General features: G+C 58.2%; 1 protein-coding gene across 2 annotated transcripts in view; it reads right to left on the reverse strand.

The window, feature by feature from the left end:
• Positions 1–26,826, reverse strand: part of CHD5 (chromodomain helicase DNA binding protein 5) — a 66,028-nt gene that overhangs the window by 22,818 nt on the left and 16,384 nt on the right. For both annotated transcript variants that reach the window (XM_082612289.1, XM_082612288.1), the window contains exons 3-22: positions 26,099–26,278; positions 23,347–23,465; positions 22,521–22,759; positions 20,469–20,593; positions 18,985–19,108; positions 18,100–18,266; positions 17,702–17,923; positions 16,443–16,649; positions 16,028–16,239; positions 13,114–13,245; positions 12,920–13,028; positions 11,358–11,549; positions 11,070–11,270; positions 7,783–7,920; positions 7,571–7,692; positions 6,535–6,708; positions 6,014–6,155; positions 4,639–4,770; positions 1,789–1,906; positions 384–508 (exon numbers count right to left, since the gene is read on the reverse strand). In XM_082612289.1, the coding sequence (XP_082468415.1) occupies positions 384–508; positions 1,789–1,906; positions 4,639–4,770; positions 6,014–6,155; positions 6,535–6,708; positions 7,571–7,692; positions 7,783–7,920; positions 11,070–11,270; positions 11,358–11,549; positions 12,920–13,028; positions 13,114–13,245; positions 16,028–16,239; positions 16,443–16,649; positions 17,702–17,923; positions 18,100–18,266; positions 18,985–19,108; positions 20,469–20,593; positions 22,521–22,759; positions 23,347–23,465; positions 26,099–26,278 (3,180 nt within the window). The remainder of the gene's footprint in view (positions 1–383; positions 509–1,788; positions 1,907–4,638; positions 4,771–6,013; positions 6,156–6,534; positions 6,709–7,570; positions 7,693–7,782; positions 7,921–11,069; positions 11,271–11,357; positions 11,550–12,919; positions 13,029–13,113; positions 13,246–16,027; positions 16,240–16,442; positions 16,650–17,701; positions 17,924–18,099; positions 18,267–18,984; positions 19,109–20,468; positions 20,594–22,520; positions 22,760–23,346; positions 23,466–26,098; positions 26,279–26,826) is intronic.

Here is a 26,826-nt window from a genome sequence, read left to right on the forward strand (position 1 = left end):
CCACCTCCACAGGCCTTGTCCCCTCAACTCTATTTTCCTGTTCCTCCCAAACTGGCCCCCTCTGGGTCCCAGGACCCCCTCATCCTGCCCCACTCCACGGCCTTGACCCTAAGACTGATGGGACAGACCAGGGGTCATGGTCACACAGATCGCTGCGTGTTCTTGGACACATCCCCTGCCCTCCCTGGGCTGTTTCCTCTTTTGTACAATGAAGGATCTGGAGGGGCTCACCTCCCAGGTCCCTCTTGGGGCTGGGACTCCACGAGGCGGGTCCAGGGAGAGGTAAAGCCCTGAGACAGTCTGTGGGGGGAGGGAGGGAAAGCCCACAGAGCCAGGGTCAGCGAGGGGCCCTCTGAGAGGGTTCTGGTGTCAGGGCCACACACCTGGATGTCATTGTGCGGGTTCCAGTCTGAGTCGTAGATGATGACCGTGTCTGCCGTGGCCAGGTTGATGCCCAGGCCACCTGCCCGGGTCGAGAGGAGGAAGCAGAACTGCTGGGCCCCAGGCGCTGAGGAAGAGAGGTGGGCGCCCAGCGGGGTGAGTGAGGGGCACACCCAGAGGGGTAGGGGTGGGGACAGGTGGATGGCAGACGGGAGAGCTGGAGGGGAGATCGGGGCAGGGAGGGCTGGAACTGTGACAGGCAGCAATGGCCTGAGCTGTGCTCAGGGAAGCCGGAGGAGGCCTGGGGGCCCGGGCCGGGGGACAGAGCAGCCCACCTGAGCCCCTGGATCCCCCAGCTCTGAGCCCTGAGCCAACAGGATGGAGCCAGAATGAGAAGGGACCGATTTTCAAAGCCCAGGCGGGCAAAGAAGAAACTGCAAACAGCCAGCAAATACGGGCAGAGCCCCTGAGGGTCAGGGCCCAGGCCGACGCTCTGGTCAGTGCCCACTGTGGCAGGACAGCTGGTTCTCAGGCCCATCGGGGACCTTCACTGAGTGACCTGGGACTGACCACGGCATTCACTCGAGCTGCAAACAGGTCCCCGATCCTCCTGATGCTTCCCACTTAGACGTGCGCTGGGGCCGCATCTAGATGCTGAAACTGGACTCAATTTACCTCTGACGTGAGTGGGCAACAGGAATCGCTGCTTTGGGTTTTGGAGCCGTGGGACCCCAGCCCTGTTCTGAGGGTGGAAGGCGGGAAGCAGCCACAAGCCCCAGGGAAAGAGAGCTCATCAGTACTTGCTGCAAACCTGCCACTAAAGCGGCGCTGGACCACTTCCCCCTCCAGAGGTTTCCTCCACTCCAGAGCCAGCTCCTGGCCTGCCCCCCTCACCTCTCCTTCCCAGGCAAGCAGGAGAGCAGGCTGGAAGTTCGGGCCTGTGTGGCCCTGCCCTGCCCTCTGTCCTTCCTCTAAGGAAGCGCTGCTCAGCTCTGGCCCTCCCCGCAGCCTGTGCTCCGGGGACAGGGCCCATCCGGCCCTGCCTATAACTGGAGGTTTAGCTGGCGTCCGTACCAGAGGCCCACAGGTGCTGGCCAGACCCTCAGCACCGGCTTCATTTAGTGACAGAGGCATTTTCCTCCCCTTCTGCCTTCCTCCTCGTCTGTTTCTCAGCTCTGAGCAAGTGTTATCTACCGGCTTCCTGCACCCCAGCAGGCCCCTGGAAAGTTCCACAGAATGAATCCCTTTACCAGCTATTAGGACCTAAGGACTGGTTTGCTTTCTTCGGCCGTTTGAGAAGCAGCTACCCTGACCATAAGTTGAGCGGTCTGGCTAAGAGCCTAGCGTAGAAGGAGAGGCAGACGGGGGCCCCCAGTGAAGGCCCGGGGTGGGGTGGGGCGGAGGTACCGTTGAATCTGTCAATCGCCTCTTGCCGGAGGCCCCCGGTGATGCCACCATCAATCCGCTCATATTTGTAGCCCTCATACTCCAGGAAGTCCTCCAGGAGGTCCAGCATCTTGGTCATCTGCAGGGGACATGGTATGCCTGAGGCACTGCCGCAGAGCAGGGACCCCATGACAGGTGGGGGAGCACAGAGCAGCCTGCTGAGTGGGGAGACAGGTGGGACCCAGGCAGACCTGATGCAGGGCCATTCTCTGAAGAATGCAGCCTCCAGCCTCAACCCCCGAGCAGCCACTCCATCCCCCACACCAGCCCCACAGCCATCTGCCTAAGACACAGCTCTCAGCACGCGCCTCCCAACTCTCTCCTCACAGGATAAAGTCCCAAATCCTCACCTTGGCGTTCCAGGCTTGCAGGATTGGTGCCCAGCCCCATCTGGGCTTCATTTCCCAATGCTTGCTTCATACTCTCCAACCATCCCAAATTACCTGAACTCTCTTCCCACCCCCTTACCGCCTAGGAAACTCAAACAGCACCTCCTCTGTGATGTCTTCCCTGATTTTACCCTTTCCTATGAGAAGAGAAAAGCAGTCCCTTCTGAGCTCCCATATTCCTCCCATAATCAATCTTGAGAGAGTTTGGCTGGATATAAAATTATCAGTCACCATTTTCCCACAATGTATTGAAGGTTTTGCAGTTGTCTTCTGCCACCTATTGTTGCTGATGTGAAATCTGAGGACAGTCTGATTGTCATTCCTTTGTAGATACTAGGTCTGAAGTGTGGCATTTTCCCTATGATGTGCCTAGGGCTTCCTTTATTTATACAGTAAGTCCCCTACATACGAACCTTCAAGTTGTGAAGCTTCAAAGATGCAAACGTGCATTCGCACGTCCAATCACGTAAGTTAGTGCATGTGTCTGGCGTACATTGTCATACGCATGCATCCCCTACAAGCGGTTGTGCTTTTGTGTACTTTACTGTACAGTACTGTATAGAGTACAGTAGTACAGTATCTTTTTTTTTTTTTTTTTTTTTACTACAGTATCTTTATTTCAAGCCCAGGATGTCTGGAAGCAAGCGTAAAAGCGGCGGTGACGTAGCTGGTACTATTGTACTTTTCAAGGTACTATACTGTAATTAAAAACGTTTTCTTTATTTTTTGTTTTTTATGTGTTATTTGTGTGAAAAGTCTTATAAACCTGTTACAGTACAGTACTATATAGCCGACTGTGTTAGTTAGCTAACTTTGTTGGACTTACGAACAAATTGGACTTAATGAATGCGTGCTCTCAGGATGGAACTCGTTCATATGTAGGGGACTTACTGTATTTATCTTGCTCGGTACTCCAGAGTGCACTTCAGACCTGAGACCTCACATCTTTCTCTATGTTTGCCTGCAAATTCTCATTAAGTCTGACTTCTTTGCCATTTTCTCTATTTCTTCTTCTGCAACTCCTAGTACGTAATTACCAGAGCCTCTCAAGGCATCCTCCGTGTAATTTCTCAGTTTTATCTGTCTCTCTCTGCTGCATTCTGGGGAAATCCCTCAATGCCAGGTTCCCATTCATCACCATTCTCTTCAACAGCGTTGAGAGTTTATCCAGTCTGTTGAAATGTTTTGTTTTCCATTTCATGCAGATCGTTTTCCTATCCAGTTAGTCTTGTTTCATTTCTTGCTGCTTGTGCTTAATCGATTTCTTCTTGATTTATGAGTGTTACTCTGGTATCTTTGAGGTCCCTAAATGTGTTTATCTGAACTCTTTTCAGGCTATTCTATTATTCCTTCCCCTTGGATTCTGCTTACTCTTTTGTGGGATGTCACATTCAATGTCTCATTGAACGCTTTCATGAGCTTTGGAATTGGGGTTTTCAGGCTTACTTTGGCTGGCAGGGCTCCATCTCTGTCACTTTCTCTCTGTGCACACTTCTAGAAGTTGTGCAGTTCCCTCTACTTGGTCCCTTGGGGCCTCAGCCCAGAATCATGTCTTACGTTGGCAGGGGGCGGGGGGATTCTGGATCCAGTTTCCAGGTCAGCCCACAGTCACAGGCTTGGTCAGCTTTCCCCAGATTCCTCGGCCTGCTGCAGGCCCAGGGTGGGATCAGGGGCTTGCAGGCAGGAGCAGCTGTTACACGTTGACTGCTGCACACAGAGGAGCCACATCCTAGTCTCTGGCTCAGTCACACCACCATGGAACATTTTTCACACCAGGCCCCTAGGGCCATCCCTGACCCCTATCACAGAGGTGACCTTGGGGCTGGATAACTGTCTCTAACCTCCATCTCCCACACTAGACTATGAGGGTCTTGAGGACAAGAGCTGGACCCCCATGCCGGGCACAGAGCCGCACGTACGTCAGATGCAGAAGGGTGAAGGAAGCGCACAGACAAGCAAACCTCGGGGCTGGACAGCTTTGCCCCTGACCGCCCAGAAACTGATGCTGCAACTTGATCTTTCAGGATCAAGCTGGAAAGAGGGACACACCACCCCCAACCAGCTGCCCCCACCACAGGGCCCCGCCTTCATGAGAAGCTGGGCTTCCCGGGTGAGAGGAGAGGGCTGTCATCCCAGCCTGGACAGAAGCTCCAGGAGGAGCAGCTGGTGGGATGGACAGTGGTCCTCCCCACCAACATGCCCCGAGCACCTTGAACTGGGCGCCCAACCAGCTCTCCTTGGCTGCATCACACCAGGGCCCAGAGGAGCAACTTTTGACACACAACCCACATGGGGATGTCATTGGGACCTGAGGGCTGCTGGCAGGTTGTGCCCTCAGCTAGTGGGGGCAGGACGCCCTCTGCAGGTGTGGGGTTGGGCTAGGGAAGGCAGGGGGGCCAGCAGCCACCTGGGGGCAGCTCACCTGGGAGAAGATAAGTACACGGTGCCCTTCGTCCCGCAGTTTCTTGAGCATCTTCTGCAGCAACATGAGCTTCCCTGAAGACTTGACCAGAGAGCTGCCATCATAGGAGCCATTGGGCAGGACAGGGGCCTCCTGTGGACACAGCAGAAGGTGGGGCATTGGGGGCTCCCCTCTCCTCTCTGACTCTGCATCAGAGGCCCCAGAGAGTGGACAAGGGCCCAACAGTGGGTGGAGCACCGAGCCCAAGCTCGGGTCAGGCCAGGTTCTGTAGGGCGTATGGGCAGGTCACACAGATGCTCCCAGCGCCGCGTTCCCCAGGCAGGGCTCAGACTTGCCGGCCCTGCCCTCCATCTCCCCCTGCTGGCACTCCACCAAGACCACAGGCATCAGTGGACGGAAGGATGACACAGTCTTGAGCCAAGCCGGCCTTCCCAGCAGGAATGTGGCCTGGCCTCTGCAGTCACTGCAGGGCACATCCAGGCAAGGCCAACCCGGCCCCGCGGCTGTGCAGAACCTTAGCCCAAAGGCCTCTGCTGGGCCACCATGGTGAGTTCAGCCTGGGGTTGGCTGAGTCTAGGTCACCCACAGCACGGCCTCCACGCCTAACTCTGCATTGGTCTTCTTGTTTGGGGGCAGGGATGGGGGAGGGGAAGGTGTAAACCGTGGAGCGTTTAAATTAGAGCCAGGATAGCCGTGACCGCAGTGAGTACTGCTGTGCCGAGCTCTCTCCGAGGGCACTGACGTGGACTTCCTGTCTGGTCCTCACCCTTTCAGGGGGCTGCTGTTATTGTCCCCATTTCGTAGAGGATAAACCTGGGGCCCCAAGAGGATCACTGACTGACTGTCCTGAGACCACAGGACTGGAGCCGGGGGTCTGACTGGGGGGTCCAGGCTCTCACCCAGGGCTGCACATCAGATCACCTGGGGGCCCCACCCAGGCCTCCCCGACTGCCAGGTCAGCCCTCAGAATCCTGGCCTGGGGTCCCCTGACGCTGAGGCTGGAGGGGATTCTGTGGTGCCCCGATGCCCCCCATTACTTTATGGTCACGAGAAGGGGTCCAGAGAAGGAGAGGGCCTGGCTGAGCAGTGGACAGAGGTAGGTTTGCAGATACTTCTGGCAGGGTGGGGACCCATATCACCTCCAAATCCTCATTCTCAGGGAGGATTGGCAGCTGAGGGCCTGAGCACCTGCCCCAGCAGCCAGGGGCACCGTGGCAGCCACAGCTGCTTGCCACGAGGGCCACAGAAAACCCACCACAACACAGCCACACGCACCTACCACGGCCTCAGGCCCTTCCACGGCAGCCCCAGGCACTCACCATGGTGGTCAGGGGCACCTATCACGGTGGCCACAGTGGCAGCCGCGGGGACCTACCACAGCGGCCACGGGGAAGAGGTAAGGGTGGTTGCAACACTTCTTCAGATCCATCATGATGTTGAGCAGTGACACCTGGTTCCCGCCCCCCTTGGAGTTCAGCGCCTCGAAGTTTCGCGTGAGGATGAACTTGTAGTATTTCCTGCCGGCGGAAGGAGGAAAGGCGAGCTGGACACACCTGCCACACCAGCCTCCGAGAGGGCACTCTGCTCTGCGGGGAGCCTGGGGGCTGCTGCCCTCGTACCAGTTACAGAAAGACCACGGGGAGCCCCGAGAGGTGAAGCCACAGGCCTGGCGCTGCCCAGCAAGTTGCTGGGGGACAGTGCAAGGACCCAGGCAGTCCCAACCCTGGTCACTGAAATCTAAGAGGCCCTAAGAAGGAAGTGTGTGCAGAAGGTGAGTTGAGACCTGGGCGGGGCCGAAAGGCCCTCCCACCCACCCAGGGCAGCAGCCCAGGAAGGCCAGGTCGGGCTCTTCTGATCTAGAAGACAAGCCCAGGGGACACGGGGCAGGCTGCTCACTTCTGCATCTGGCTCAGTTCCACGCGGACGATCAGCTCGGTCTTGGCCGGCATGTTCTTGAATACATCAGCCTTGAGCCGCCTTAGCATGTGCGGCCCCAGCAGGTCATGCAGCTTCTTGATCTGGTCTTCCTTGGAGATGTCGGCAAACTCCTCCAGGAAGCCCTCCAGGTTGCTGCAAGAAAAAGCTGGGATGAGAGCCTGGAGCAGGCCAAAGCCCTCTGCAAAGGGAACCAGGATTGGGGTGGAGGAGCAGGCCAAAGCCCTCTGCAAAGGGAACCAGGATTGGGGTGGAGGAGCAGGCCAGCCAGCCCCCGAGCCCCCGGCCACCTGCCAGAGGGTCACAGGACAGGCCTGTCACAGGGCAGGCTGGCTGGTGGGCCACGGAGCCCTGGCCCTGCCTTAGGTGTCCTTCCAGTCTCTGTCTAAGCCTGTGTCACCCCCACCCATCGCAGCTGTCTCAGCCACACAGGATGCCTTCCTGTCCTCCAAGCTGTCCTGGACATGCAGTCTCTAGGACTCTTAGCCATATCACAGATAAGGAAACTGAGGCTGATGGGTGCCCAAGGTTATACAGTCCAGCCTACCCTCGAATCTACATCTCCTGATTCCAGAACCAGCATTCTCCACCCTGAATCCCCTGAGTAGGAAACTGAGGGGTCAGATGAAGACAAGACGGCCAGGGCTCTGTCTTCACCCCTGTCTCCACCACCCCAGCCTTCTGCCTCCCATCGCTGCCCACCATGTGGTCACTTCAATCTCTGTGGAGGGACAGGAATGGGCCAGGGGTGTGGGGAAGGGACAGGAGCCCAGGAGGACCCCCGGGGTCTTCAGGGGCAGAGCTGAGGAAAAATGGCAGGGTTAGCAGCAGCAGATGTTTCTCAGGGGCTCAGCACGGCCCAGCGCACAGCTAACACTCCCACATTACTGATGAGGAAACCGAGGTCCAGCGAGCAGCGCCAGAGCCGGGACGGGCACTGAGCCCTCTTGGCTGGCTGCCCACCACCCCACCTCCCCGGCCGGCCCCCCTGACTCACTTGAACCTCTCTGGAGTCAGGAAATTGAGCAGGTGGAAGAGCTCCTCCAGGTTGTTCTGAAGGGGGGTCCCCGTCAGCAGCAGCTTATAATCGATCTTGTAGCTGTTCAAGACCCTAAAGAACTTGGGGAGGGGGGACAGGGGGCCCGTCAGGGGGCACCAGGCGGCCGGCCCATCCAGGGAGCACCGGAGCCAGTGGTCAGCACTTCCTACCTTGGACTGGTTGTTCTTGAGCCGGTGGGCCTCATCCACCACGAGGCAGGCCCACTCGATGGAGCCCAGGATGGCCTGGTCGATGGTGATGAGCTCGTAGGAGGTGAGCAGGACGTGGAATTTGATCTGCACTTCTTTCTGGAAGGAAAGGGAGGCGTTTGGGAGGAGAGCTGGGAGAGCAGCGGATCAAGGTCTCCAGAGACGAAGGGGCGACGAGGAGTGTGGGCAGGACCCCCAGAGAGCCTGGGGAGCCCTGGGACTGAGAGGAAGACACAGGCCACTGGGCAAAGGGGTCAGCTGAGGCCCAGAGCACCTTCCCCAGGAGGGCAGGGAAGGGCTGAGAGAGGCAGAGGGGAGCCTGTAGGTGGCACCTGGGTGTGCACCAGCCCTGCTCTTTTGGGCTAGACCTTGGTCAAGGTAACTAACCTCCCCAAGCCTCAGTCTCCTCACCTGTAAAAAGGGAGCAATGCTGTCTATAGGAGGAATGCCACGAGAATTAAAAGGGCAAGGCTGTTCCTCAAAAAATTACACATATTATGGAGAATGGTATGGAGATTCCTTAAAAAAACTAAAAATAGAGCTACCATATGATCCAGCAATCCCATTCCTGGGCATATATCTGAAGAAAAGCATAATTCGAAAAGATACATGCACCCCAATGTTCACTGCAGCACTATTTACAATAGCCAAGACATGGAAACAATGTAAGCTTCCATCAACAGAGGAATGGATGAAGAAGATGTGGTGTATACATACCATGGAATATTAGCCATAAAAAAGAATGAAACAATGCCATTTGCAGCAACATGGATAGACCTAGAAATTGTCATATTGAGTGAAGTCAGACAAAGACAAATATCGTATGATATCGCTTATGTGTGGAATCTAAAAAAATGGTACAAATGAACCTTTTTTACAAGAGAGAAACAGAGTCACAGGTGTAGAAAACAGACTTATGGTTATGGGGAAAAACGGGGAGGGATGAATTGGGAGATTGGGATTGACAGATACACACTACTATATACAAAATAGATAATTAATAAAGACCTACTGTATAGCGCAGGGAACCCTACTCAATACTCTGGAATGACCAATATGGGAAAGAATCTAAAAAAGAGTGGATATGTGTATATGGATAACTGATTCACTTTGCTGTATGCCTGAAACTAAGACAACATTGTAAATCAACTATACTCCAATAAAATTTTTTAAAAATAATATAAAAGCAGGGCTTCCCTGGTGGCGCAGTGGTTGAGAGTCCGCCTGCCAATGCAGGGGACACGGGTTCGTGCCCCGGTCCGGGAGGATCCCACATGCCGCGGAGTGGCTGGGCCCATGAGCCATGGCCGCTGAGACTGCGCATCCGGGGCCTGTGCTCCGCAACGGGAGAGGCCACAGCAGTGAGAGGCCCGCGTACCGCAAAAAAAATATATATATATATATATATAAAAGCGAAAACAAACAAACAAAATTACACATAGAATTGTCATGCAATCCAGCAATTCCAATTCTGGGTATAGACCCAGAAGAAGTGAAAGCAGGGACTTGAATGAATATTTCTGCACACCTATGTCCATAGCATTATTCACAAGAACCAAAAGGTAGAAACACTCAAGTGTCCACAGCAGATGAATGGATAAACAAAAGGTGGTCTATTCACATGATGGAACATTATCCAGTCTTAAAAAGGAAAGAATTCCTGACACATGCTACAACGTGCTGAGTGAAATGAGCCAGACACAAAAGGACAAATACTGCATGATTCCACTTACATGAAGTACCAAGAATAATCAAATTCAGAGACCAAAAGTAGGACGCTGCCAGGGGGTGGTGGAAGTTAGTGTTTCATGGGGACAGAGTTTCAGTTTTACAAGATGAGGCGCTCTGGAGATGGGGGTGATGGCTGCACAACAGTATAAATGTACTTGATGTCCACGAACCGTACTTGTAAAAATGTTTAAGATGATACACTTTAAGTTATGTGTATTTTCCCACAATGTTAAAAAATAAAATAAATTAAAAAGCTGAGTCAGCAAAGCACCCAGCCCATCGCAGGACCCCGCGGTGAGCTCAGAAGTTGTTTCTGTGACTGATAGGCCCACAGGCCCATCCCTCTGGAATCATTGAGTCATTCCCTCATTCAACAAATAATTATTGAGAATTCCCTGGCGGTTCAGTAGTTAGGACTCAGCGCTTTCACTGCCATAGCCCGGGGGTTCCACCTCTGGTCGGGGAACTAAGATTCCCACAAGCCGTGGGGCGCAGCCAAAAAAAACAAACCCACACAAATAGTTACTGAGCATCTCCTGGGGCCACGACTATCCCCAGAGGAGGGAGAAAGCCGAGGTGAGGAACCCTGGGGAGGCTGGAGGTGATCCGCCAGCCCCCAGCCCTGCAGGTAGCGCGTGAGAGCGCCCCCGCGTGCCAGGCGCAGGAAGTACTGAGTGATTTGTGTCCTCGATTCTCAGAGTGCAGCCTGAGAACCAGAAGCATGCACATCATCTGGGACTCTGTCAGGCCCCACCCCAGAGCTGCTGGACCAGAACCTGCCCTTCAACAAGGCCGCTGCTGACCCAGGGGCACAGGGAAGTCTGAGCGGCCCCGCCTAATTCTTATTCATTCAACCCTCCACAACTCTAGACTGGGTCTGTTATCTCCATTTTGCTGAGAAGATTCTGAAGCACAGAGAGGTTAAGTGACTTGCCAGAGGTCACACAGCTGGTGGACTGGGTTGAATTGTGTCCCCTCAAGATCCACGTCCACCCAAAACCTCAGAATATGACCTTTTTTGGAGCTAGGGTCTTTGCAGGTGTAATTAGTTAAAATGAGGTCATCCTGGATTAGGGTGGGTGTCTTTATAAGAAGAGGAGACACAGACACACGGGGGAGACATGACAACAGAGGCAGAAACCCAAGTGATACAGCTGCAAACCAAGGACAGCCAAGGGACGCCTGCAGCCACCAGATGCTGGAAGAGGCGCGGAAGGGTCCTTCCCCAGAGCTTCAGGGGGAGCAGGACCCCGCCGACAGCTGGATCTTGGACTCCTGGCCTCCAGAACGGTGAGAGGATAAATTCTGTTGCTGTTTTCAGCCCCACCGCCACCCTGTTTCTGGTTCTTTGCCCCAGGACATGGATACAGCAGGTAACTGCCTCAAGAGAAGCTCTGTGCCAGCTACTACCTCCACCAGGGCCCAAGAGAAGAGACCCCAGATGGACTGCAGGGCCCCTGCGGCCCCCAGGGCAGACTGGGCCCCTGTGCAGGGTCCCTGGGGTGAGGAATGCTCACCTTCATCCGGAACACCTTCTTCCCACTCCGAATGGCGTTGTCCTCAAACGAAAACTCGTTCTCCCGGATCACAGAGCGGCTCTCCTTGTCCCCCGTGTAGGTGACCACGTAGAAGTCGGGCGCCCACATCTCAAACTCACGTTCCCAGTTGATGATGGTGGACAGGGGCGCACTGACCAGGTAGGGCCCCTTGGAGTGGCCCTGGGGAGGGAGACGGACGCGCTGAGGCTGCCGGCCCACAGCCAGCACCGGCTACCCCTCCCCAGCCGCCCAGCCTGGGCCTCAAACCTCCTTGTACAGAGAGTAGAGGAAGACGATGGTCTGCACTGTCTTGCCCAGACCCATCTCATCGGCCAGGATGGTGTCGGTGCCCTGGGCCCAGGAGAAGCGTAGCCAGTTAAGGCCCTCCAGCTGGTACGGGTGCAGTGTGCCGCCTGTGGAGTCGATGTACCACGGCTGCTTGTCAAACTTGACCGTGGGCTGCGAGGAGGCAGAGGTTCAGATGTACCCTGGATCCTGGGCCACCAGGGCCCACCCCCCAGGCCTTTGCACACGCAGTTCCTTATGACTGGAGAACTCTTCCCACTCCTCTCATCCCCGCTAACGTATTCATCCTTCAGGTCACAGCTGGAATGCCTCTTCCTCCAGGCAGTCCTCCCTGACTCCTGGCCTGGCTTAGGTGTTCCCACCACGTCCTCCCTGGTCGACCCTATACTTATCCTATCAGGGCAGTGTCCCATGTGTTGGATTCTCTGACTTTAAGCTCAGCTTGTGGTCCCCATACTGGTGACCTGTTCCTCTGACTCCCATATGGTGACCAGGACACAGTGAGCACTTAGGCAACATTTGTTGGATGCATGCCCAGGGTGCCTGATCCCGAACATCACCTCTTTTATCCTGCGGCTCGGGGTCACCTCCCCCCTGAAGTCCTCCTGATGTATCAGACCCATTCACCTTTCCCTGGCATCCCACAGTCTCAAGCCGATCCCCCACTTCTGTGTGTACCCGCCACGGGCCCTTGGAAGGTGAGCACTTCGTGAAACAGGGGGCAGGGCCTTGTTCCCCCAGAGCCAGCCCAGGGCCAGGTGCTAGCAGACACCCCAGAGAAGTTTGCTAAATGAATAATAGTCAACCTTCCACTACCCGATGGGCTCAAAGCTCCGGGGGAAGTTGTGGGTCTCCTCCCCCTGAACAGATAAGAATGGTATGTAATTAGCAAATCAGCAGTTATGTTCTGAAGTAGGAAACACACTTTTTTTTTTTTTTTTTTGCAGTATGCGGGCCTCTCACTGTTGTGGCCTCTCCCGTTGTGGAGCACAGGCTCCGGACGCGCAGGCTCAGCGGCCATGGCTCACGGGCCCAGCCGCTCTGCGGCATGTGGGATCTTCCCAGACCGGGGCACGAACCCGTGTCCCCTGCATCGGCAGGCGGACTCTCAACCACTGCGCCACCAGGGAAGCCCGGAAACACACTTTTTTATTTAAGTGCTTGGAATTAGCTCAACTAAAGGAATGCAGTTTCGTGAGCTGCGCTGAGTAGAGACTACCTGCTCCACAGTCTGTGCACTGGTGACCCATCCTTCAAATCGCTCTGTCCCCCAGGAGCTGCCGCTCTGCATGAGGCTGGGGGACCCAGACCCCAGGGTGTGAGCCGTCCCCTGCAGGGAAGGGCTGGGTCCTGTCACCCTTGTCCCTGACTGAGCCGCAGAGCCCCCTCCTGCGCAGGTGCGGCTCCGTGTGCATAGACCCGCAGTACGAGTTCTCCAGAGACCTCCAGAGACCATACCCTCCTCCACGGCCAAGCCTCGGGGAGGCCCTGGCAACCCCACCCCGGGGCCCCTCCCCGCTCACGTCCACGACGGGCGAGTCCGGGGGCTTCTCCTGTTTGTCGTCCTTCAGCTTCTTGCCCTTCCTGACCAGCCTCTTGGGCAGCCTGGCGTCCTCCCCCAGCATCAATTCCCTGGGAAAGAGCACGGGACGATGAGAGCAGAGCTCAGGCCGGTGGGGGGCGGGAGGCCCTGCCCAGGGGCCCCACCGTGGCCCACCTGTGGGCCCAGTAGGCCTGCTTCAGGTTGTCGTAGTAGGGGATGTCAATGTCGTCAATCTCCCAGGTGCACTGGTCGTAGGGCAGGTCTTTCCACTTGATCAGGTAATGCACATCCCCCTTTTTGTCGAAGCTGCAACACGGTAAACAGATGGAGGAGGGCGGGTCACCCGGGCAAGAGTCCACGGAGGGCACCTCACAGGATGCAAAGCTTCTCACCCCCGCGGTCCCCTGGGAGCCCCAGCCAGGAGGGCGGCACCAGGCAGGGACTCCAGAGAGGTGAGGCAGCTTGGCCAAGGCCACACAGCTAGTGAGAGGGAGGGGGGAGGGCACGGGTTGAGTGGCAGAGCAGAGGGACATCTGGGAGGCCACGCTAACGGGGGAGCACAGAACCAGCGTCCACTCCATCCTCGGCGGCCGTGAATCCCACTCAGTCATGAGGAGTCCCCCAGAATTCTCAATTTCTGAGTCAGATGGTTCTCCCCTGACCACAGACCTTCGTTTTCTCGCTTAAAAACTCCCAAAGAGGGGGCTTCCCTGGTGGCGCAGTGGTTGAGAGTCCGCCTGCCGATGCAGGGGACACGGGTTCGTGCCCCGGTCCGGGAGGATCCCACGTACCACGTAGCGGCTGGGCCCGTGAGCCATGGCCGCTGAGCCTGCGCGTCCGGAGCCTGTGCTCCGCAACGGGAGAGGCCACAGCAGTGAGAGGCCCGCGTACCGCAAAAAAAAAAAAAAAAAAAAAAAAAAACCAACTCCCAAAGAGGGACTTCCCTGGCGGTACAGTGGTTAAGACTCCAAGCTTCCACTGCAGGGGGCATGGGTTCCATCCCTGGTCGGGGAACTAAGATCCCACATGCCGCACAGAGTGGCCAAAAAAAAAAAGAAAAAACCTCCCAAGGACTGGAGAGGTGCCCATCCCGGTCTGGGGCCAATCCCTGCAAAGTAGAGACGAATGTAATTCTTGCAGGTGGGATGCTCTCTCCCAAAGACCCCCGGGGACACAGGGACCTGATGGCTCAGCCAGCAGCCCAGAGGGGTTGCTGCAGAAAAGCACCTTGCACTGCAGCTTGAATATGGCTCCTGGGAGGGGCCTGAGGCCTCCCACCCCACCGGAGCACCTTGGGCAACCAAGCCAGGGCAGTGCTGCAGGGCCAGGGGTGCCACAGCTAGCCTGGGGGCCACGGACAGAAAGACCAATCCCCAGTCACCATGGAAACCGATGGATTTTTTTTTTCAATAAATGATTGGTTATTACTCAGACTCCATTCAGGTAATACATTTGGAGGAAATTCACCTACCCCGCTTTGAAGGCAGGGAGAAAACCTGCCATTTTGTTTAGAACATGCAATTTAACAAAGGTAAAAAAATTGTGGATCAGTTCAATGGGGATGCTCAGGTCACAGTGAGGGCCGGGGATGGGAGGAGGAGGCATTTCATAGTCAAGGGGGTACTTTTTCAAATTCCCCTGGCCCATCTTCCTGACGGCCATGCTAGCAGGCGCTGGCACACTCCTTGAACCCCCACGGCAGCCCTGTGGGGTGGGTACTCTCATTATCCCATTTCACATGAAAAAAACACAGAAGCACAGAGCCTGGAAAATGGGAGCCAGGGTTGAAACCCGAGTGACAGGATCAGGTTCTTAAACTCTGCTCTACCCAACTCCTGCCTTCAGGACGCCTGCGGTCTGCTGGATCCCAAGTCCCCCGCAAGGCAGAGCCTCTGTGGGCCGCACCCTGAGCCCACCTGTCAGCCACCGCCGGTTCTCAAGCCCCTGAGCTCAAGAATGAGCAAGAGGGACTTCCCTAGTGGCGTAGTGGTTAAGAATCCGCCTGCCAACGCAGGAGACACAGGTTCGAGCCCTGGTCCAGGAAGATCCTACATGCCACGGAGCAACTAAGCCTGTGCGCCACAACTACTGAGCCCATGTGCCACAACTACTGAAGTCCGCGCACCTAGAGCCCGTGCTCCGCAACAAGAGAAGTGGCAGAGCAGAGGGACATCTGGGAGGCCACACACCACAACGAAGAGGAGTCCCCGCTCACGGCAACTAGAGAAAGCCCACGCACAACAACAAAGAACCCATGCAGCCAAAAATAAATATAATTAATTAATTAATTAATTTAAAAAAAAAAAAAAAAAGAATGAGCAAGAGCTCCCACCAAACCAAAGCCAAACTCTTGCAGTCCGGGGCCCCCCTGCCTTGGTCTCTCCGTGTGGCCTCTGCAGCCTCTGACCACTGTCACCTGGGCAATTTCACACTGCTCAACAAAGAGCTGTTGCAGGGGCACTGGGGTTTGGAACAGTGGCTAAGAAAGCAAGTCCTGCCATCAGAAAAGCACTGGGTTCCGATCCCAGCACCCGTGCCTCTTGGCTGTGTGACTCTGGGCAAGTGACTTAACGGTGCTGGCATCCATAAACACAAAGGCGGAAATAAAACGCCTACCTCTCGGTAGATGGCACTTGGTGGCGTCAGCCGTGTTTTAAAGGAGCAACAAGCATGTAGTCACCCCACAGCTCAGGCCCACCCTGGTCCCCAGCACCTTCCAGCAGGCATCAAGCACCAACGTCAGCAGACACCCAGGAGCACAAGGGTCCCGACCCCCCAAGTGTCCCATCTACAACTTCCACTGGCCGTTTGTCAAGTTGCCCCTTTAGACATATGACTTAGGAACTGCTCTCCTACCACGAGGGTGACATGCATGCACATGCAAGTGTAAACACGTGTGCATCCATGTACCCAGGTGCATGAAGACCCCTCCAGCTGGACAGTCAAATCGCCGACAGTGGGGCCCCTTCCCCTCCCACACCCACATGTGGTCCTGAGCCCATTTAACAGGCTGAAGGGGCCGGCGTGTCCCAGACCTGCAGGCACCCACCTCCAGCGAGGTTCAGGGCCCCACCCGCCGAGCACACACCTGTGGTTCAGGATGCGGTGGACCATCATCCACTCGGGCTTGATGCCGTAGCGGTAGAAGCGCTCCTCCATCTTGGCGTACAGCGGGTCCTTGTTCTTCCTCTTCTCGCTCTTACCATCCTCATCGCCAGAGCCGTAGTCAAAGGGCGGGGGCTCGTCCATGTCGTTCTTTCTTTGGTAGTTGCGATACATCACCGTGTGGTAGAGCTCCAGCTGCTCGCGAAGGGGGCAGAGGTTACAGGAGGGAGATGGGCCGTGACGCCCCCATGTCCCCCAACCCAGCTCCCCAAGCCCCCAGCCTGGGTCCCAAGCAGGACAATCCTCCCCCTCCCCAACTCCCAACAATGCCCCTCACTCAAGGAGCTGGCCAGGGCGTTTAGGTCCTGAGCACAGCCGCACCTGCCCAGGTGCCTCACCTGGAGCTCCTTCACCCAGGAGCAGTGCCAGTAGGAGAGCCCAGCCCACTTGACAAAGAACTCTCTCTCCGGGATGCCCTCTAGGGGCTTGGGTGGTGGAACGCCAGGCTCTACGTCGGACCCCGGCAGCCCCACCATGAAGGGGGCTGGGGGCTCTGTCCACCTCCAATGCAGGATCCGCTGGACTTTGCCCTTCAGCGGGGGACACTGCGGACAGAGGAGGGTCCCCAAGTTCAGGGCTTAGCTGCAGGGCCCCACCCCGAGGCTCCCTCCAACAAGCTGTACTGCTCCAAGTCAGACAGCACCACGGTGACTCCAAGACACCACTCTGCCCTCAGGAGACCACCCATGCCGTGCACGAGGCAATACGGGTCTGCACACACACATACACACGCGTAACGGAAGCCCATATGCACACAGGTAACCGAGGGCTGGCACGGCACAGCCCAGGATCCACGGGGTGGGGGACCCAGCACTGGGGGTGGGCTGGGGACAACTCGGAGCATGGTGGCCTTCAAACGCCTACAGTGAATGGGGGGGAGGGGGCTCTCCTCTCCCCGCAGAAACTGAGGCCCCAGCCCCAGAGGCCTCCTACCCTCTCGCCACCCCCAGCCCTGGGACAAGAGCCAGGTCCAGGCTGAGTCTGAGTGGACAGTTCAGCCTTGTGTGGCCTTGGGCAAGTCACTTTACCACCCTGAGCCTCAGTTTTCTCATCTAAAAATGGGAATAACAAAAGGCCTGGTACTGGAAAAGTCAGTAAGCGTTAGAGGGATGCCCAGTAAACGGTGGCTATAGTGGGTGATGGTGGGATTATCACCACCGCTTTTCTCTTCTCATAGCGGCTATTTCCAGAAAGTGTGAAGGGGATTGCGAAGCACAGCAGGACAGGGTGAGGCGGTGGGCGGGACTCGGGGCGGATGGGAGGGGGCTTGGGACTGAGCCCCGGCGGGGAAGGGGGGGCGGGGTAATCGTGGGGCGTGTCCTGGACGGGAAGGGGCGGGTAGAGGCCTTGGTAGGCGGAGAGCCAGGCGGGGCCTTCGTAGGTGAGGCCTGGAGCAGCATGGGCGATGGGCGTGGTGGGCGTGGCCGGCGTGGCCGGGGCCGGGGGAGGCGGGGCCTTGGTGGACAGGGCCTGCCGGGGCGGGGCCTCGGTGGGTGGCACCTTTGTGTGCAGAGCCTTGCCGGGGGAGGGGCCTGGTCATGATGGGCAGGGCCTTTCCGGGGGCGGGGCGTTCGGCGCGGGCCGGCGTAACACTCACAGTACAGCGCGGGCAGAGCCATTCACCGTTTGGGATCTCGGGCAGCGGCGGGTTGAGGCAGTGCAGGTGGTAGGAGGAGGGGCAGGCGTCGCAGCAGAGCAGCTCGCCGCCGTCCTTGCACACGCGGCAGAACTCCATGTGGTCGTCCTCCTCCTCCTCGCAGCCGCCCTCCTCCTCGTCGTCGTCGTCGTCCTTCGGCTCCCACTGGATCCCCTCCTTCTCCTGGAGGGGGGGAGTCCAGGTGGAGGCACCCTGGACCAGGACCCCCCCCTCCACCAGGGAGCGACTCCCTCCCTCCCTCTCGCACTTCCCCATGTTCTGCCCCAGAAGACCGTGCAGGAGTCGGGAAGCCAGGCACAGACAAAATCCCCGCCCCGGCGCGTCTGCCAAGGGCTTACACAGTGGGGACAGCTCCACTTGCCCTCCGGAGCTTTCTCCAGCTCTGGGTCCAGGCAGACGAGGTGGTAGGCCCTCGGGCAGGTGTCGCACAGGATGATCTCGCCACCCTGCTGGCACACCTCACAGTAGTCCTGGTGGTCCGTCTCATAGCCATCACCGTCATCAACTGCGGAGGAGGCAGAGGCAGTCACGGAGGGTCTTGTTCCCACTGCCAGGGCACAGTCAGTCTCCATGCCAGGCTGCCCTGGCGCATAGTATGCGCTCGACAGATGTTGGGTGGTGGATGGACAGACAGTCTCCACGCCAGGCTGCCCTGGCGCATGGTAGGCGCTCGACAGATGCCGGGTGGTGGATGGACAGACAGTCTCCACGCCAGGCTGCCCTGGCGCATAGTAGGCGCTCGATAGATGCTGGGTGGTGGATGGACAGACAGGGTCAACAGGAGGGGTGAAGAGATGGATAGAAGATGGATAAAAGGAAAGCAGGAAGGGAGGAGGGAGGAGGAAGGAAAGCAGACAGACGGGTGAACGCATGGAAAGATGAAGGGCTGGATGGATACAGGCAAGGGAGGGGGGGAACGAGGATGGGGAGGGGAATGGGGGTGAGGGGGCACATGGGCAGAGGGTGGATGAGGTTAAGAAGCAGCTCCTTCTCCTGTGCCCCCCTCTGCCAGTGCAAATGCCCTGGGGTGGCTCCCATCACGGGTCCCTAACGTATGCAGGCTCACTTCGACGGGACCCCCCCTCCTAACCACAGAGGCCAGGGTGGTTGAGGAAGCACAGGGGAGCTGCCTGCTGAGGGTGCCCTTCTCCGCTCCCCGAGGGGGCTCTGCACGCCCACATGCGCCGCGGTGGCCATGGGAACCCTGCAGTCAGGACTCTTACTTCTCTTCTTCTGGCGCCTCCTCTTGCTCTTCCTCCCCAGCAGGGCAGAACAGTCAGAGCGCACGGAGGCGCTGTGGATGCTGGCGCTGTCCAAGTCCGACCCCTCCCGCTCCTCCTCCTCGCTCTGTGGGGGCAGGGGAGGGCCCTGTGAGCCCGGAGCCAGCCCTGGGGGCTCATCTCCAGGCTCCGCAGGCCTGGGGGAGGGGGGGCAGGGCACAGTGGAGGCTCCAGAGGCACAGAGCTGTCTGTCTCTGGTTCATCTCGTCCCTCCACCCAGCTAGAAAGCCCTCAGCCCACCGGTCCAGCCTGATGGCCTTCGACCCTCCCCAAGCCCTGCTCTCCAGCCCTCAGACCCTCCCCACACTTTCCACCCCCAGAACTCTCCCAGGCCCTGCCCTCCACCCTGCCAAACTCCGACACATCCCTCAAGGGGAAGCCCTAAGGACACCTCCCCCAAGGAGCCTTCCCAGATCTCTCCCTAATGAGACCTGTTGCACAGCCTTGTGCCAGGTCCGACCTGTCCCATCTGCCTGTCATTGGCTCTCTCCCAGCGCACATGCCCAAACCCTTCCAGACTGCGAGCAGCTCCAGAGCAGGGCCCGCCGTGGAGGAGCACAGGGCCTGGCACATTAGTATGTGCTCAAAAGCTAAGCTGAGCTGGACCACCAGCTCCGGGCTGGACCATGCCTGCTGCTCCACGCTCCCCTCCACAGCAGCTAAACTTGAGACCTGTCACTTGCCCCTAAGAAGGGACAAAGAGATGGCTTCCATCTCTGCCCCTCTGCAGGGCTGGGTCAGGTGAGGGAAACAGGTGCCCTGTAGGGGCAGGAGGTGGGTGAATGCCTCCACCCCCGGAGAAAGAGGGCTCAAAGGCTCAGACACGGACTTAGGGTCATTCCAAACCTGGTGACAGAGCTGGCCCTGGGAGGGCAAGGGAGCGGCAGGGCTCCAGCCCAGCCCTATCCTGCCTACATGCCGCCTTCCTGGGGCCTGCCCTCCCAGCAGACCTGGGCATCCAGGTGCCCCGCAGGACTCTCCCGCCTGCTGCCCAGATGGAGAGGCAGCTGGGGCGGAAGGAGCCGGGACTGAGCCCCCAGCTCAGCAAGGTAGGCAGGAGAGCTACCCACCCAGAGTCCAAGCTACAGGGGGCCTTGGAAGGATCCAGGCTGAGCCCCTCACCAGTCAGGTGGGGAAACAGGCCCAGCAGGCCTGAATGTAGAATGGGAGAGTCCGGGGCGGGGGCAGGGGGAGGGTGTGTACAAGACCTGCCCCCTGCCTGGTTCAGGAGAATGAACTGATAGCCCTGCTTTCCATGTCACCCAACCTTTGCATGTTACACACACACGCATGTACACGCACTCACGCACACACGCGCACGCACTCACACACACGAGCACTCGCACACGTGCACTCACACATGCGTGTGCGCACACGCTCACACTCCTCACACTCACACACACACGAGCACGCACACTCGCACTCACCGAGGAGCCTTTCTTCCTCTTGCTGCCAACCCCTCCGAAGCGGAACCTGAGCCCGGCCACCTTTCTGCCTTTGCCTTTTTTCTTCACATCCTTGGAGCCTTTGATCTTCTTCCTCACTCCAGGCCCTGAAAAGCACCGGCGGAATAACCAGCGCCCGCCATGGCTCACTCACTCACCGCCATGCTTTCACTCGGCCTCGAGAACCCGCTTTAAGGAAAGGATGGTTTCTGCCGTTGCCCCTTCTCAGATGAGAAGACTGAGGCTCAGAAAGAGGACGTCCTTGCTAAAGTTGCACAGTAGAGGAGGAAGCCAGAGAATAACCCTGGCCCAGTCCCTGCCCTGGCCGCTGTGCTGCCATCTTGGGAACAGCCCTGTCCCATCCCTCTCCCCAGAAAGGAGCTGTCCCCAGTGGAGCCACCAGCCCGCAGGGCCACTAAGGGCACACCCACCCACCTGCCGACCATACCTAGGCCTGGGAGGGATGTGCTAGGGCAGGAAGCCCTTTCCCCAGCTGCCAGCCTCCGGGCTGTCTGCCATACTCCACACCGGCACCACTCAAGACCGCCCTCACCTCTGCCAATCCTCCCCAGGAAATGGTGGCTCCCAGGTGGCCAGCAGGGGTGAGGTTGTTTTTATGGAACTGGTCATAGGACAGTTAGTCACCTGGGGAGTAATGACCCCCAGCAGCCTCTCCCACCAGGCCAAGCAGGGAAAGTGGGGGCCTGAAGGCAGGTGGCCTCGCCCCAGGCCCTCCTCCACCCACATCACGCAGAGAGCTGGGTCTGGGAGCCCAGCTGTAACCTCAGTGGCGCCACGGAAAATCTATTTCAATTTTTCAGGCTCTGAATAGGCAGCTCAGGGAATCAATAGCTCAGCAGCTGGAGCCCGAGAGGAAATGAGAAAGAAGGCTGGCTGGGCAGACAGCAGGGGAGTTGAGCGGAAGCAGTCTCTAAAGCCCGCGTCACTCACCCACCGGGGCCCCCTGTGGGACCTGCTAAAGGGAGGCATTACCCCAGAAACCAAAGCTCCTTGGGGCAGAAACAAGGAGTCCCCAGCGCCCACTCTGCCCCCCATCAAAACCCAGGTCAGGGGACTTCCTTGGTGGAGCAGTGGTTAAGAATCCGCCTGCCAATGCAGGGGACACGGGTTCGATCCCTGGTCCAGGAGGATCCCACATGCCATGGAGCCACTAAGCCCATGTGCCACAACTAATGAGCCTGAGCTCTAGAGCCCGCGAGCCACAACTACCAAGCCCGCGTGCCACAACTACTGAAGCCCATGCGCCTAGAGCCCGTGCTCCGCAACAAGAGAAGCCACTGCAATGAGAAGCCTGCACACCGCAACGTAGAGTAGACCCCGCTCGCCGCAACGAGAGAAAGCCCACGTGCAGCAACAAAGACCCAACACAGCCAAAAAAAAAAAAAAAAAAACCAGGTCAGGGCACCCAGGAAGTTGAGCTGCAGGCGACACCACCACTCAGAGCCCCGGGGAGATCAATGCCCCTACTCCCAGTGGGGCCATAAATCCTCCATCCGGGGAAGAAAGGTCCCTCCCCTAGAACTTGAAGTTGCAGAGAGCCTCTGCTGTCCCTATTCTCCCCACCCAGACACCACCACAGAGTCTGATTTTGTATCTGGACGTCCTTCCTGGCCTCCCTGGGAAGGCGGCCCTGTCCACGCCCACGCCCATGTACATTCGTTACTCCGAGGGCCGGGTGCTCAGAAGACAGCGATCCACGGGTCACCTTGGGGCCCCTTCCCCCTGGGAATGGTGCAGCCTCAAACCCAAGAGCCCCCTAACTCCCAGCAGCACGGGCCACACCTCTGTCCCCTCCTCCACGCCTGGGAAAACTCCCAAAGCTCTGAGCCCACCTCCTCCTCCACTTCGCCACCAGCCCCAAGAGAGAGGAGGACAGATGCCACAACACAGCTGAGGAAGGGTGGGTGGGTCCAAGGTCAACCAAGGCACTGGGTCCTTGATAGAGACCGGCCCGGCTGTCCCAGACTGTAGGGCCTGGGGGCCCTCTGCCAGCAGGACTGGGTGCAGCCTTACCTTTGCCCTCCTTGGTCTTGGCCTTGCGGACGGGCACAGGCTGGGGTGCCTGCTGGGGGCTGATGGCCAGCGGAGGCGCGATGGCGACCGTCTCCACGGCCGCGGCCACTGCCGCTGCGGCTGCTGCCGCCGAGCTGCCCTTAAAGGGGTTGTTGGCGCTGAACTCTCGCCACTTGGCGCCCAGGACGGTCATCATTTTGGACATGGGGATCTTCGGGTTCTTCTTGGCGATCAGTGGCCTGCGTGGGGGGAGAGGCAGGAGGGTGAGGACAGCCCCATGGAGGGGCTGAGACCCCCACGTGACCCCCCACAGGGCCCACCCTTCTCCTCCCAAGTCCCACACCTGGGATATGCAGCAAACTGGGAAAACTGGGCAGAAAGGAGGGCAGGGAAGAGGACCAAGACAGAGACTGCAGTCCACCCCCAAGGCTCCTGATTCCCTCTTTATGTGGCTGGTGATCTTCTAATTGGGTTTTCAGACCCTGTAAGACCCGAGGGGCCAGAGGCAGGGGCCTGCAGCAGGCCCCTGGGGGTCCAGTCCCATTTGTTTTAGAGCTGAGTGTGGCCACGGGGGCTTAAGAGCCCTGGGAATGACTGGGGTCGCCATCCCTGGGGGTAGGATCAGCGAGGGAAAGCAGGACCACCTGTTGAGATGGAAGGATCCTGCCCCCTCTGCCAGCTCTGCCCAGGGTCAATGTCAGCCTGGAAGCCCACCCCAGGAGCCCGGGGCCCTGTCCCTCTGGCCGCCCCACTTGGTGCCCCCGGGGGAGGCAGGCCTCGAGGGCAGTCTCCGTGGATGCCCAGCCATGGTGGCCCCGAGGCCCACCTGAGGAACTGGCTGAAGGCCTTGTAGTTGGTCAGCGTGTGATAGTCGGCCTCCGAGAACAGGTAGTCCACGTCGTCCAGGCCCCACTCGGCCATGAGCTGCCCCGAGGACTTGGGCTCCTACGGACACACGGGCCGGAGGTGGAATGAGAGGTGGGGGTCCTTTTACCCTGCACCCCCCACCAGGGCCCCACCCAGGGTGCCTCGGAAAAGCAGGGGGATTATGTCAGCAACTTAACAAGAGCAGTTCTCACCCACCACTGAACACATCCTACAGCATCTCAGGCCGCCAGCCCCTTGATCAGTGGGAATGGCCCAGATGCCAGCTCATGATGGGGTGCGGGCCACACGCCTGGGGGGCTAATGCGGGGGGCTGGGGGGAAGCTGTGTGTGTGTGTGCATGTCCAGGGCAGGAATAACAACAGGACTCACTGTGTCCACCCCAGGAGATCCCCTAGTACAGTCACACTTGGACCTCGTGCAAGGACAGGTCACTGCGGGTTCTGGGACCAGGAAGGTGCGTCCTGGTCAGGGCAGTGGCCCAGCTCGGGGCAGAGCCCAGAGAGGGTCCCTCGGCTCCTGCTTCACTCTCCAGATGGGGCACTGAAGCCCAGGGAGGTGCACGAGTTCCCAAGGGCACACAGCCAGCCAGCCCAGGTGTCAGGTCACAAAGCAGACCCCAGATGGCTGGGAAGGGAGCGGTGGGCGGTGGTGCTGGCTATGAGACTGGAACCTGCTGGACAGAGGCAGGCTCCAATCCTGGCTCTGCCACATACCAGCAGTGAGAGGTGGACAAGCTACTTCACCTCTCTATGCCTCAGCTTCCCCATCTGTAAAATGGGGATAACAGCACCTACGTCATAGGAGGGAAGGAGTTAGCACAGGTGCTTGGAACAGGGCCCTCACCCCCATTTCCCATTTGCTCCAGGCAGCCCTGAGCTGCGCCAGCCCCACCCACTGATCCATTCCACCAATCAGCACATGCCATCCCAGGCCACATCACTGATCCAGGTGGGCATGTGACTCAACCGGTCCAGGCAGGGACACCCCTGGGTCTCCTGTGCAGACAGCTAGGACACAAGCCAGCTTTCCCTCCTGCTGGATGGGGCAGGGGGTGTCCACGAAGCCCCGCACTGCTGCTACACACATTCCCAGCCATGAGGGTGCCTGGCCTGAACCCGAAGCTGACCCTCCAAAGGCAAAGAAACAGGGCCCTGGATGACACCACTGGGTCCCCGTAGCTGGAAGCCCCCTTGCCTCTCAACACTTAGGGCTGCTGATCCAACAGACCCCTTTTACTGCCTAAGCCCCTCAGAGTTGGGCCGTCTGCTCCAGCAAGGGAAGGCCACCCGGGCAGAACACACGGCCTCCCTCGGCCCCAAGGGACCCGCTTCCCGGCCTCCTGTTCGCTGTGGCAGTTCAGAGGTGCTCCCACGTGGGATCCCCTCCCTTGGCCAACCTGCTCCTGACACACAGCCAGTCCTGGAGGTTCCTACCACGAAGCAGAGCAGCAAGCGAGCGATGACATTAGTGCAGGACGACACTGAACCACTCCTGTACGTTCACCTTCCAAACCCGCCAGCTTCTCGGCTCTCATCAGTCACAGGTGACTCATAACCCACCTGCCAACTAACGAGCTCCCTGCGGGGGTCGGGACACCGCCGCCACTTCCCAGCTTCAGTCGCAGACAGTCACCACCTCTGCCTCACCCAGCAGCCACTGTACTAACATTTACGGAGCACTTATCTTCAAACCCACGGCCAGCCCAAACCGAGCCTCGTCAAAGATGGAAGGCAGGACTTCCCTGGTGGCGCAGTGGTTGAGAGTCCGCCTGCCGATGCAGGGGACATGGGTTTGTGCCCCGATCCGGGAAGATCCCACATGCCACAGAGCGGCTGGGCCCGTGCGCCATGGCCGCGGAGCCTGCGCGTCCGGAGCCTGTGCTCCGCAACGGGAGAGGCCACAGCAGTGAGAGGCCCGCGTACCGCAAAAAAAAAACAACCATATATATATATATATATATATATATATATATATATTGAAGGCAGCAGGAGGTTCCGGATGAGGTGCTGTCATCTGCCTCTGCCTCTGCCCGACCCAGAGACCCAGGGCCCAGAGCCCGTCTGCCCTACCCTCGCCCTCCCCCCCCCGCCCCCCCCCCCCGCCCCGCAAGGAACGGCCTTGACATTCCAGGGGCCACCTCATGCCCCACATTCACTGGGAAGAGGCTTCTCCCCAGGGGAGAGCTGCAGGCCCATCGCCATAGCTTCCCTGACTCTCGTTCCCTGGGACACTCTCCCGGGTGCCCACGTGGGATGAATTTCGGAACACGTGCTAACTAAGGCCCCCTTCCACCATAAGCGGAGCTGTCCAGCCACTTCTTCTTAGCAAAAGCTCCGTTTGTTTTATTTTCCCAAACTGCCCCGACCAAGAGGTTCCTGACACCAAACTTGAGTCAGAAACAGCTGACCGCTCAAGTTGGGCAAGACGGCGGATAATACATCAGCAACAGGCCGCACGACTTCTTCGCCAAACTCCTAAATGTCATCCACTGTTATTCCTAATGTGTCTCCGAGACTTGTGGCTACAGTATTTCTCACAAAGGCATGTCCAACCTTCATGCGCGTGCACTCACACCCACAGACCCATCTGCCCCGACGGCCCTTCGTGGGAAAGGATGCTCTGGCCCTTTTCCCACAGCGGGAGGCTCCGCCCGCCCAAGCAGGTGTCCCCCAGCCAGGCTTCAGGGTTACCTTGAGGCATCCATCATCGTTGTCGTCCTCATCATCATCTTTCTTTTTTCGCTTGGCTTTTTTCTCCTTCTTGTCCTTGAGTTTTTTCTTCTTCTTTTTATTTGGGGAGTAGTCACTGCCCTCACTGTCCGACTTCTCTTCCAGATCCTCTTCATTTTCCGACAGCTCATCATTGCTCCCCTGGAAGAGAAAGGGGGACGGTGAGGACAACAGGGGCCCAAAGGAAATGCAGAGTCCCGGGCAGCAGCACTGCCCTGAGAGCGGCCTCCTGGCAGTCTCACCCACCAGACCACTAAACCCCAGCCAGAGGGGCTGCCCTGGGCCAGCACGGGGTAAGGGTCTTGTCCCCAGTGACTGGTTGGTGACAAATGGTGCTATGCAGGTGAGTCGAGGCCTCGGGTGAAGACACACGCCCCCACCAGGCAAGCTCAGTGCAGCCCGCTTAGACGGCCCTGTTTCAGGTTTCTATGGACTTTGGGATTGTAACGCGTGTCAGCGATGGCACTTGGACCCAGGTGCTCGTAGAGAGGATGTGATGCCCAGAGCCAAAAGCCAAAGTGCTGTCCACGCTGGAGAAGCTCCCCCAGCTTCCGCCCAGGCTCCCGGCTCCCAGCTCCCAGCTCCTGTCCTCTCTGTTTATCTTTGCATCCTATGGAGTCGCGTGTGTCAAGTGAAACCTGTGATGAACACAGAGCGCACATCCCAGTCTCATCTGCCTGTGTGCTCTC

Source organism: Mesoplodon mirus (assembly GCF_964341445.2).
Source record: "Mesoplodon mirus genome assembly, chromosome: 3".
NCBI lineage: Eukaryota > Metazoa > Chordata > Mammalia > Artiodactyla > Ziphiidae > Mesoplodon > Mesoplodon mirus.